Here is a 13528-nt window from a genome sequence, read left to right on the forward strand (position 1 = left end):
GCTGCTCTGTGAGAGGTCCAATGCTCGAGACATCACTCCAATATTGAGATATTTTATTCGTGTAAATGTTCAGTAAATAATTTGTCTGATTCTATCCCAACAACTGCTTCCGCTACTTGATTTGATGCTGTCCAGTTAACCCATCTGGTCCTGCATTATTGTATCAAAGAATCGTAATGGATGGGGACAGTTTCGGGAGTCCTTTAATCCAGCAGTAGAAAAATCGTGGCTGTAAAGATAATGATAACCATGGCATCTATTTTTTTGCCATTCTTTTTTTTTAGATACATGATGGCAGTGCCTTATCACTTAATTTCAGGTGTTGTCTTCCATGGTCCCCAGCATTGCCCTTTTGCTGCTGCTGATGCATGCGCGTGCTCGGGCGGCTGATGGAGCTTCTCGAATTTGACCGCCTCTGTCCCCCGCTTATCTCGCCGAGTAACACGAGGCATCATACCGTCGTCTGAATTTTGTTTCGTCAATGCGACGTCGGGTGACTTTGGACCTTTCCTCATCATTATCTCATGAATATCAGGGGGTATATACTAAGGTCCAAGCAGTTTTTGCTCTCCTTTGTCTTGGCCGTCTTTTTTAATCTATCAATGAGGTGGTTCTGACGCAGTCCTCGATCATCATTAGTTTTTTGCTGAAAGCAGCATTTTTTTGTTATCATACATGTAGCAAACGTGGTAGTTTCTCTGCAGCTCGGGTGCCTTTGTGATGGAATGAAGACATAATAAGCTGCATTGTCACCTTGCAGCCAAACCGCTGCAGGAGTGACCCCCATTATGACAGAGCCACCACCTGCGTCGAGGATTACACGATGAAGGAAACCCTCAATTACCCGTGGACATTTTTGGCTCGCTCGGCTCTCCTGGCGATGCAACATAGACACAGTGCCTCAATCCGAACTATGTTTTTTCGCGATGCACATTTAACAGCGCTACGTGCCACTGTAGTTTTGTAAAACAAAAAATATTATTACAGAAGAAGTCTTGCAATCTTCACGGGGATGCTGCCGTGGTGCAAACGGTTAGCACACGGGACGTGCAATCCAGAGGTCACTGATTCGATTTTATCTCCCGGTGCAGCAGTTGCAACGGTGGGCACGTTTCAACAATGCCACCCTGTCCACCCGGCAGTAGAAATGGGTGTCGATTGGCAGGTCGCGGATGGTGGGGTAGAGTGTGCGTACTCCCACCTCTTCCGAGACATCTGGCCTGCGTGGTGGAGCAGACACAATACACTCCAGTGTGGAGCTCTGTAGAGCTACCCCCATCACCCACTCCCCACGAGTGGAGACTCATCGACCAACAGTGGCATGAGCAAGAAAATTGCCAATTGCCGGGCTGCGTCTTCGCCCTTTTCGCCTTTTATTCTCGCCGTCCAGCTCTGTGCTCACGCTCACAGGTGGTCTTCTTATCTCACTGGTTTTTTGTTATTTTTTGGCGATAGATGCTTTTTGTTTACTACTTTATTGCGTTGAGGTATGCGCGGGGGAATTTATTTTTTTACTGTCCGCAAGTAAATGTGTACGTGTGCGGCTAATGCCTGTGAACAAACTAACAAAAACAATTGCACCTTCGGGGGAAACGCGCATCGCCTCCCTATAAACGCCACGCATTTGAACGGTGGAGCAGCATCTGGGTGCCGCATGCGTGCGGCTTGCCGTATCAATGCGATGCCAGTCTGTGTATTATTTTTCAAAAACAAACATCATTGTCATTTAATCACGCTCGAGATGCATGATTTATGCATAGATGTTGTGTAGAAAATTGCTTTCTTTTACCAGACGTGGGTCATTAACCTCAGTTTTAATGACGAATTAATGTGATTACTCCATTAGACAAAGTGATGAAGCTCATGGTTCCACCCAAAGTGATTTAATGTCATTTTAAGGTAAAAAAGCAAAAGGCTTTACTCGTGCATAAATCATGACATCTTAGAATTGATCGCATCTGATGTATGGTGTCTTCCTGCCACGTTTTAAAAAATAATATCAATTGACAACTTGGGAGCAATGACATGACCTTTTTTAACAGTACATTTTGCACGTGATATATTCGTAAGCTTGCACCTTTTTGACGGATTGGGTGTACAAAAATATACATTTGTCAGAAAGCCAAGGTTTATTTATGTATTTACGCCTATGTCATTAGGCTTTATCCACAATTGACCTTCAACAAAGGCATCGTCATTCATTTTGTGACAGTTCGGCTGATATGCTTTGTGGATGCAAAAGTAAATGATTTTAACTGCATTGATTCGCGTGACCCGTTTGACCCACACACATCTGCCGTGTTTCCAACACGCGGTGCCACGTTCGGCATTTTGCGATGGCAGCCTCTGGGAGCTGCGACACTCCGAACGATATTCTACAAACAATTTGTGAAGGTGACATCGATGGCGGCGACGTGCCCGCTGATCGATTGACTTTTTAAGTGACCGCCTGCATTACTCTTTCATGCAGATGCATTGTCGGAGAGCCCTCACCGATTGGCTTGCCTTGGCAAATTATACAAGCAGGTTCTGGGCCACATGCCGACTGCACGTTTGAAGGGTGGTAGTTCGCGATCGGCAACCTATCGTCATTCCAGCTTTCAGCTACCTTGGACAACGCGATGAGATGCAAAGGGAGTGTTGCCTAACCCTTCCCCCCCCGACTATCCCTTCACCTCCACCCCCCCTCTGGCCTGCCTCTCCTCCCCCGTCCGTTTGCGATTACAGAGGCGTCGATCCTGAGCTACGACGGCTCCATGTTCATGAAGGTGGTGATGCCGGTGGTGATCCACACGGAGGCGGAGGACGTGACGCTGCGCTTCGTGTCGCAGCGCGCCTACGGCCTGCTGCTGGCCACGACGTCGCGCGACTCGGCGGACACGCTGAGGCTGGAGCTGGACAGCGCCCGCGTGAAGCTCACCATCAATCTAGGTATGGCGATCAAACCCTCGCTCATCGCCATAATAAGCGCCCCGTCAACCGTCGTCGGCAGGGGCGGTCAACATCCGTGGAAGCACTAAATTTGTTTGAATGCGATGTTCGGTTGATTTGTCTTTAAAATGTAAATGCTGTGGGAGGAAACAAAAACGTGTTTAGAATGATTGGCTAATTTACAACCTGGCGGTTTTATTTTTGCCAAAATGTAAGAAAAAAAATGTTGCTAAACGAATTCAGTGCATCCAATGATTTCCCCTTGGTCATTGGTTAAATCCCTCCCTCTGGATACATTTTGACATTCTCATTTTCACAACACGGTCTCCTATTTCTGTCCTCTGTTTTGTTTACATGCATCTATTTGTGATTCGTTCTTTTATTTATCTCTCTATCTGTGTACTGTCTTCAATCGGATACACACAAAAACCATTATATGGCATTTTGATAAATCGGTATTATGATTTGTGAGTTGATTCAAGCAGAAAAATAATGCATTTTCTTTTTGCATGGCATTTTCAAAATTACTCGCTTCGTTGCTTATGTGCAGATAATTTTCATTCCAGTGATGTGAGTGCTTTGCTTGTTCATGCATTCTATCACTCTCATCTTTTTTTCCCCATGAGTGCATTTCAATGCCAGAAAGGGGGAAAAATTTAACGTGTAAAGTTTCACTTCGCTTTGGGAAAATGGCTCGTTGTTATTTTTGCTCATTAAATATTCCATAACGACATAACAAATTACATCTCGGTATTCCTGATTGAGTTGTCATCTTGAATTGAAAAGAATGTTGTTCACAATTTGCATGTGTCTTCCTTATTTACGTATGTATGATTTTCCCCTGCCAGATATCTGCAAACTATTTTGAATTATTGATGCTTCACTTAAACATCTCTCGTCACCTTCAATTGAATATATACGTTTGTTTCTTTTATTTCATGCCACCTCTGCCATTTTCAAATGTAATCACATCTCGGCGGCGTTTTCTCTCTCCAGAATTGTGTCCGTTTCTTCGAACCATCAGTAACGTTTCATGCATCAACTCACACGAAAGTCCCCCTCCCCATCCTCTTGCTTTCTGGTATATCCCTTCAAAGGCCAAAGCCTGCGACCCTGAGCAGACAGCCATGGAACAACAGACTAAACGGTGCTGGCAGATGAAACGCGTAGCTTGTAGCAGAAGAAGCTCTCTTCGCTGAGCAAGAGAATGTCCGTGGCTACCCGTGGGTGGGACAACAGCAACTGTAGTGATGTAGTGGAGAAAAAAACATCTCAATCTACGCAGTGTTTTTCATTCATTTAAGAATAAATAATTAAAGTCTACTTGCTTATAACATTTTAATAATGCTTTGATTGAATGAGCATTACTGTTGCTAATGCAAGAGTAAATGCATGTATGATTTGTTTTCGTAATAGCTGCTTTTATGGTTCAATATTTACTTTTATTGCAACTTGGTGGTATCGTTAAGATCGTAAATCAATTGTAAATTACAGAGGCAATATTTTCTGTAATAAACTTCAATTAATTTCGGCTAGCTTATGTTAAATAGTAATTTTTAATTGAGCTTAGGAATTGATAGGGTTTTTTTGCACGGTAAGCGGTAGTCTTTTCTTTGCTTCGCATGTTTGCATTTATTATAAAAATTTAATATACATTGAGCACTAGTTATAGAATGCAAGAGTCATAAAAAAAATTGTATTAAAGAATGTATAATGTAATTGTAATATACTTAGTGGGAAAACTAGACGTTTTTTTTATTTTTTATAAGTTGATACTTTAGATGTATTGCAAGACTAGTGACTTCACTCACTTCAACCGTGTAAAAAAAGACGTCTTTCAGTTAAATACGATGAAATAATAATGTAACGCGAATGCTAATCTCACGGGTTTGACTTGCAAAATGTAGAGCGAGGGTCAGTTAGCACTCACTGCCTGCCACCAGTTGCTCCATGACTGTTTGCACCGCCTTTTCTGTTGTGGTTGACGACACATGTCAAAGCAGGCCGCGTGATAACCTAACCTGGGTCAGATTTATGTCACTCTTTAGAGGAGGCACTAAGTCATAGAATCATAATAATCACAATATATTTAGGTGGACTAATGTTAAAAAAAAATTACTGCTTATCGCAGACTGCGTTAACGCTTCAAGAAACGGACAACGTATTTGAGTCGATATATTTTGCAATATCTCAAACCACATAGGTATTTATACTGTGTGTATCACCTATGAACACACATAACGTATATAAAAGAAGAGGTACGGTAGTTATAAGTACGACGGCAACGTTGGAGAGATGAATTAGCAATCACGAATAAACACAATATGCCTATTTAGCAATTTACTGTAGGAAGCAAATAATAAGAGAGGCAAATGAATGGGTAAAAAAAAAATCGCTATTTTAATTTGGCTGTAAACATTAAACGCCCGAGAGATGCTTTCATTATTTACCAAATATAATTGCGCTTATTAAACAGCTTTTATGCTTATATGCCCCCCCGGAAGAAAAAACCCATCAGCTTTTATCACAATATGACAGAATACATGGTGCTTTGTAGTCATGCTAGCATTATGCCAGGGCATGAGTGACATACCTAAGTTAATTTGATTACAGCTATTCTAGTCATATATATAAAGGGTGCCCAGGTTAAGCTATTACGCGGCGTATGTTTGTAAGTGGCCATTTTTAACCGAGCTAAAAATTAATGTCTATTTCTTAAGAGTTAACAATAAATGATCTAAACAATAACAACAAAAATAAGCTGACTTTTGTATTCATGCTTAAAATATGTTTTTTTTTTTATAACAGTTACACTTTTATTAATTAAACTTTAATTGTGTGCTGTACAACTCCTGGTTGAGTAATTGTTTGCTCAGGGCGTTTTATTGTAACTAGTGTAATTAAAATGGCCACATTTTTTGCGTGTGTCTGTCCCCGGAAGGGTGGCCTGCATTTTTATTGGATGTCTGCAGCAGTTACCTTGAAGGATGTAACTTCATATTTCACATTCTCTCCCCCATCTAGATTGTGTCAGGATAAAGTGTAACTCCAGTAAGTTGCTATTCAACGTTTTTTTCCCACTCTTTGTCCCCCTTGTATCGTTACTTATAATCACACTTAATATTCAAAAATGTCAGTTATCTTATTCTGGGCTTTACATTGGTAACTGGAATTGCAAAAGGTAACTGTTAATTAAAGGTGAGAAAAAACTACTTAAAAAAATTATTCCAACATTAATTTGCATGTCTATTTTCTTGCGTTGGTTACTACGATACAGTAACGGACGTTTTTAAAATGCATGTTCCTGAAACAAACTGTATCGGTCTATACTTTGTGCATGTGGTGTTTGTTTTTACAGAACCAATTGTAAGTATAATTATTGTTCCGTTTTTTGTTAAAATGTTTTGCGAATGTTGAACTTTTGACGGTGTATTTTCGACGTTTTCGCAAATAGTACTGCAGTTTAATGTTGCATACACATATATGTTAACATTCTAAGACATTTTCTTTAAAAAAAACAGAGAATTTCAAATACATAACTACGGTGTGTGTCAAATTTTGATTTAAAGCTTTCGTGACTGCAGGGATTCATATTCTTGGTTATTTCGGTAAAGTCACGTAGAAGGGAAATAATAAAATAATAAAAATATCAAACAATTAAATTCTCACGACGTTACGACTACAACACAAGCAGTCAAAACGTCGTGATAATTCTATTGTTTTTTATTTTAATAATTTTATTATTTCCCTTCTACGTGACTTTACCGAAAGAACCAAGAATGTGTGTGTGTGTGTATATATATACCTAGTTTCGACATATATAGTAATTTCTGTATATAAGCCGCCATAAGCAACAACCGAAATTCATGGGGAGGCCCCTCATCCAGTGCTTGGTGGATTGACAGAAGGCTGCATTGTATTATTATAATCATCATCAAAGGAAATTTCTAATCTTCAGTGTAAAGAAATATGATGAAATAATCAATTATGGTTGAGATATTGTTTGCAAAACATCATATCATTACAGATTTTGAGTCGTGACTTTCACAGGTGGCAGGGTGTATAGTGCAGATGTTAACTTCAGCACAACACAATAATCATTCAAGTTGAGAAAATTAAAAGTACCACATTCGGTATTAATGTAGTTTAATGTATACGTTGTCATTACAGAAGGGAATCCATAAAAAATACTCTCGGATAGGACCCATGTGGGACAAGTGTTATAAAATAAGGTGTAAAGTTTCTTAAACTTACTTCTGTGTACATGTCATAATTTACCGAATTAGCACAGCCTTACGATGTTGTAAACATATTTGAAACGCGTTAAAGTGCAAACATTGTGGGAGTTGTTCAACTGTGATCACAGCATCAGGCACAAGCTAACATCTCGCTAATCATTCAACATAGCGCGTGGGTTTTCACAGCCTTCGTAATCAAAGTCTGGTTTTTCCTCCGAGGAAGCAGATTGAAGAAATATTATCTTAAGCTCTCGCCATTCACTAATGTGGGCATCACGTTCCCTTCAAAAGCATTCAACCGCTCAAGATGCCCACACGTGACCTAACCCTGAGCACTTAATTTGTATGATTCCACAATCTATTATATTCTTGCGCATGATGACAATATGTTCAGGAGCCAAAATGCCAATGTCAAGGTCTGGTAGCCATGACAGGGCTTCAGGAGAAAGTCTGTTTAGTTTTGCCCTTCCTACATTGAACAAGAGGGCAGACTACATTGGTGTACTTTATGGTCCATAGCTTGGGTTGCAAGGCCACAGCTGCCCTGTGGCTTGTCTTTAATGTTCTATTCATGACGGAGCTTTGTGCAACAACCTGTTGATGTTCTAATGCGGTTGATTGTTACACCAGTGTCTCCGAGGCACCTCAAAGCCAGGAAGTGTGATGTTTAGGTCTCGATCGAGGCATTAATTATCGGCGTCCGCGTTGTTCCACTTTTTTCGCCAGCGTTCTTCCGGATCTGGATGAGATTTTAGGATGGTGACAGCGTGATCCCAGAAGGGGAATGGAGGATTTGAGTCAGTGGGGGAGTTACATTGTTGACGTCTTGGTTGATTGGGAAGAGGATTGTGGTTGGCAAGAAACACTTGTAATCTCCCGTGCAGTTTGAATGTTCTGCGGATATTTGGTGTTCACCAGAACAGCGAGACGAAGGGGTTGGTGTCGGTTTCAGTCTTCCAGTTATGATGTGCATCGCGTTATTTAATTGTACAGTTAGCAGTTTTGTGTACGAGGTCCCCGACCAGACTGGAGCACAATACTTTGCTACTGAGTAGATCAGTGATCAGGGTAGTAGATACCAGGACATCAGCTGGGGTGCCCTAAGCTGTTCTTGCGAGTCTTTTTTTCAGCAGGGCGATTCTTGATTTGGTCTTTTCACAGATGTGTTTTATGTGGGGCTTGAAGGTCACGCTTATGTTCACGATAACTCCTAGATCTCTTGCAGTGGGGTCATAGCACACTGGGCTACCACAGAAGGAAGACACATCAAGCGTGGCATCTGCTCATTGATTGTTCAGGTGGAAAGTGGTTGTGGTGGTTTTGGATGGCCTTGTTTGGAGTTTCCAGCATTTACAGTATTGGCAATGTTATTGAGTGTTGTGCCATGTGCAGCAAAGTATATATCTTCTGCATCTGCGAGATCATGGTGATGATATCATCTCACACCTCCAATTAGCACGGTTAGCTACGTACGGTATGAAAGAAGTTCAACATACAGTACATGCATACAATGTGCATGGCAAGTCTTTTTTATGTATGTGAAATAGTGATGCTGCTATATTTGTATTTACCAGGCAACAAGGTCCACTGAGTTGTATAGCACTTTATTCAGAAGCAACCTGGCCATAAATGATAACTCAATGAAGTGGCTTATCAAGTGCAAATGTATAGCAGCCAAATGTTTCTAAATGTGACTATGGGGAGAACATGAAAACTCCAAATATACAGGCGTCAGCGTCGGGATCGAACCCATGACCTCCTGCATACCAGGCGAGGGAGTTAACATGTCGCCACCGCGATGCCAATGCTAGTTACAAGCCTTGAGGGAGGCCATTGTACCTAATTCATTTGTGGCTGTGTTTGCTGGTAAGCCGTGCCCTGAGAGTGCAGTTGTTGAGCATCGGTCGATTAGGTGTACAGTAGAAGGGCATCTGATGATTTTGGCCAACTTCAGCAGCAGCCCATGACGCCAAACATAAGCAGCAGAGAGAGGTCAATCATTGCCCTGCCAGTTTTCTGTTGACGCTGAAGGTAACGATCTGTTCACAGCAGCTACGGCCAATTCGAAATCCGGCTCGTTCGGGAGGCAGTTGGGGGTCGAAAATGGGGGTAAATTGTGGCAAGCGTGGCACACTCCATCAACTTGGAGGTGGAGGACAAGAGGGGTATTGGCCTGTATGTATGTACGCATGATTGGATTTCTTTTCGCATCGTACGTAACCAACCGTGCTAATAAGAGACGCAGCTGTAGTTGCACTCTTGTGACTTGCTGGGTTTCAGAATGACAATGACTTTGGTTTGCGTCCATTCTTTCAAGATTTTGCCTGTCGTGTGTTCTAGAGTGAAGATGTTTGCTAGTGGATGTTGTCCGTATAGTCCCAGTTTCATAGGAACTCAGGAAACAGGCCATCATATCCCGGTGCCTTGTCGGACTTTGTGACCCTGAGGGCTGCTTCTACTTACATTTTTTGTGTGTTTAGTTTGTTGTCTTTCCCCCACACCTCCGATTAACACGGTTGACTGCGTACCTGCAAAATAATTACAGCGCACATACGTAGGTGCATACTTTCGCGACGGTGTATGGTTTTGTTAGATCTGTTGCTGGCAATAGTTTACTCATGGTGACGTCGAGTTGTTTCCGGACAGCTTGTTTGGTAAGCTTCTCAATTGGTGCCTTAGAACACGACAGCGTGTGCGAAGCCACAGCGTTCACTGTGTTGGTTTTGAGGCACCGAGGTTCCGCAGGCACTGTCAGGCTCCACGGCTTGAGTGAGTGAAGTCCAATTCTGCAGTGACGTCCTCGCAATGTTTTATTCGTGCGGAGTTCGTGGACTTCGGCAGTGCAGTGCCCTTATCTTGGTTTCCAGTTCTGATTAACTTTTTTGTAAGAGTTCTGTTTCTGGTTGCCAACATGGCATACAACTTTTTCGATACCCCCTCTGGATGTTGTCTTTTTTTGGCAGGTGTCAGAATTTTGATGAATTTATCTACGTTTTCAGGGCTTTGGCTCCTGCTTCTTCAATTGGGTTTTGGTTTATTTTTCCTCGCCGGGCCATTTGGCCTTCCGAATGATCCAATGTGGCCCTGAAGTTTGAGGTTATGACCGATATGTGCGGTGACAGCCGGTCTGCATTGGCTCTTTGGGAAATTGCCAATAATTGTTTTGTGAAGCAACTAGTGACTGTCCACTCTTTTCCTTTGAGATGAAGGATACATCTGGGTTGTAGTCCTTTTTTTTCACTGCACTGAGTGAAATGTGCCCGGTTTTTTACGGTTGTGTATAAGGAATCTGTCCAGCGCCGACGACCATTCCTCGAGTTTTTCTCCGGCTTCATAATTTTCTGAGTAGCCCCCCACATGTTTGTGCGGGAGTGGCTTTTGAAGTCCCCCCCGCCCCCACGTATTAAAGCCGCGTGAGTGGCTGCTGGCAGAAGTGGTGATGGCCATTCCTTATCCGGGGGCTTTATAAACGTTGACGACCGTCACGCGACCAACCTGTGACAGTTATTGTCTCCGTGCCGTCACTTGTGGCGGTGGTGAACTTGCAAGCATAGTTCATTTTTAGGCCTTGCCTGGTAAAGGTGGCAAGGTCATGTCTAGGGTGGTAGATGGCAGCAACAATGGTGTAAATATTTAATATATAACTTGCCATCCGTGTGCTGTTCTCAACGTGTGGCTCCTGTAAGGCGACGACGTCAACGTTTTTCCGTCCCTTAGATTTCTGCCCAGGAAGTCACATTTAGGTCTGGATAGTCCTTCAGTGTTTTGTTGGTGCACTTCAAAGATCTCGTGTTGGAATCTCCAATAACAGTGCATTCTTGGCGATTATCCTTCGAGCTCAATGAGCGTGTGGGATGCAACATGTTGGGAGTGCCCTCCAGGCTGGGACCAGATGTTGCTTCCTCAGTGAAAGCTTCCTTACCTGGTGACCGGAGCTGGGAACAGATCGAGCTTGACTAAAAACCGTAGTTCATGGGTCACAGCAGAAATCGCTACCATATGAGGTGGACAAATTTAGTTGCACCAATTTATTTCTATGGCTAATAACAATTATTTGATGACCCCCCTCGTTTCAAATGATTAGCACATCATTCATTGTTGTTGGCCACATTAAGAAATTGGTGCCACTAATGTTATGCCACCTCAGGTGGTACAGACAATTAAATATTTGGTCCGGGTTCATGGGCTAAGAGGGGTGCAGCCACTGTGGGTTTCATGGGTGTCTGAACACCACCAAACAATTTTAGATGTTGCCAAGAGACCCACCAAACTTTTAAGAAAAATCACGGTATTTATGAGTCCGTGTTTTTTCCCTTCAAATAGGTGACTCTCTGTGCTTATTTGTGCGTCTCTCTGCATGTCCGTAAGCGAGTTTCAGTGTCCGTTTGCCCAACTGGGCTGGGCATGCCCAACCAACATATTTGAGAGGGCCGTGGTAGGGGCCTGAAGGCTGTCTGCCATACTGCGCCGTGACCAATGGAGAGGGGCGGGGGGGGGCAGGAGGTGAGTGGTCGGCACTGGATCGGCTACTAGATGGCAAGCAAGAGTTCGTCTGTCCTGCCCTGTGTAAAGTGGTTCTAAAACTACCATGGCACATCCACAGGACGTTGCACGGCACACCAGTTGCAAAGCGCTGACCTAAGGTATCAAACACGTTTGTGGTATTGATTAATTTAAAAGACTAATAAAAAATATATCTTTGATGACCCACCCATTTCACACGGTTATCTTACAATTCACTGTCGTTGGCCACATCAATATATCAGAACCACTCAAGGTATTGCCTCCTCAGGTGGTACAGGTAATTCCTGCTTAACGGCATAATTGCGCTCACGAACAGTGCTACTTTAAGTGGAACCACGTTAAGTGAACCCATTTTTCCCATAAGAAATCAAATAAAGTTGGAGGTTACGTTCCAATGTAGGTTTTTTTTACCAAGCAAAAACACGGTTATACGTTTAAATACGGCAACATAATATTAAAGAAATGCAGACAACAATGAAATAAATACTAACAAATAAATAGAGGCTTTAATAAGATAACACTCACCAATGATGCATGTGCAGCGGGTATATAGCCGTTTTTGACTCGTGGTTCAGAAGGATGAAATCACAAACGCATGCTATAACGTTATTTTTCGAATCTCGGTTCACACACAAAAGAAGGGCATAGGGAATGAAGACTGAGATAGGGCGCAAGGGTTGATGGGACTGCTCCACGTTTTGCTACGCGCAACTACGCTCTCCGCCCCACAAAGTAGTTCCCGTTGCTAGCAGCGACGGCGTAAAAGCAAACGTCGCGACGTTATAAGGGACTATATTCCCGATTGTATTGTCGGTGGTATAATGAAACGTTGATCGAATCGACGTTAAGCGAGGACTCCCTGCACTGAAAAGTGAAATATCTGGTCTGGGCTAAGGGACTACCAGGGGTGCAGCTACTGTGGGTATTGTGGGTGTCCGGACACCACCAAGCATCATTAGATACGGCTAAGAGACGCCCAAAACACTTTGGATAAACATCATGGTATTTGTGAGTCCGCGGTATTCTCCCTTCAACAAGGTGACGTAAGTATTGACATGTGCCGAAGATGCGACCTTCAAATGCACGGTAGCCCATTAAACAGTAGTTCAGTGTCAAGTAAGTCACCAATAATTCCATAGCTTTAATATCGTCAGAGTACAAGTTGAGCACCACTTATCCGTGAATAGGTGGGGAGTGAACTTCATGGGTCCTGTCTGAAATCTGCTCAGTAACTACTGGGAATCATTCACTTGCAGGGTGCTCCCCCCGCTTCCGCAGTGTGTGGCCGATGACCCGGATGCCATTCAGAGAGGACAATCCTGGCTGAATCCAGCAAAACCCTCCATGAACTCATGCACTGTGGGTGCAGGGGAACACGTGGAGGGTTGTGCAAAGTGCTATCCACGCTAAGCTTGACAGCAATACATTGGTACCCCGGAGATCGAACTTAATTCGTTCCAGAAGGCCATTCGAACACCGATTTGTTCAAACACCGAATTCATTTTCCCCATAAGAATTAATGTAAATTACATTAATTCGTTTCAGACACAAGAAATCTCTCATTATAAAGCATTTTTACACGAAGTTTACAGTAATTACATGCATAAATTCATTTAAAAAAACAAGCAAAACAATAAATAAATGGAATAAATGAATAAATATATGAAATAAATGAAATAAATGAACATTGAACGTCACTTTACCTGTAGTAAGGAGAGTTCTTGGCTTGAGTGGAAGGCGGTGAGGAGGAGGAGGTGGTGGTGTTATTGTTTGGAAGGGGAGTCCCCTTTGTCTGGGCAAGCGTCATGCACGCTGGCCATACACGTCTCAACCGT

At 42.8% G+C, this 13528-nt stretch overlaps 1 protein-coding gene across 23 annotated transcripts in view; it reads left to right on the top strand.

Moving 5' to 3' along the window:
* Positions 1-13528, top strand: part of LOC133341416 (neurexin-1-like) — a 395989-nt gene that overhangs the window by 138593 nt on the left and 243868 nt on the right. For 17 of the 23 annotated variants that reach the window (XR_009755044.1, XM_061550005.1, XM_061550006.1 and 14 more), the window contains 2 exons: positions 2728-2931; positions 5956-5982. Coding sequence is in view for 22 of the 23 variants with exons in the window: in XM_061550005.1 (XP_061405989.1) it covers positions 2728-2931; positions 5956-5982 (231 nt within the window). In the remaining variant the exon portion in view is untranslated. The remainder of the gene's footprint in view (positions 1-2727; positions 2932-5955; positions 5983-13528) is intronic. The other 6 variants (XM_061550008.1, XM_061550019.1, XM_061550011.1 and 3 more) reach the window with 1 other exon arrangement.

Source organism: Lethenteron reissneri, chromosome 11 (genome assembly GCF_015708825.2).
Source record: "Lethenteron reissneri isolate LAM-NWPU_2019-01 chromosome 11, ASM1570882v1, whole genome shotgun sequence".
NCBI classification, from domain to species: Eukaryota; Metazoa; Chordata; class Hyperoartia; order Petromyzontiformes; family Petromyzontidae; genus Lethenteron; species Lethenteron reissneri.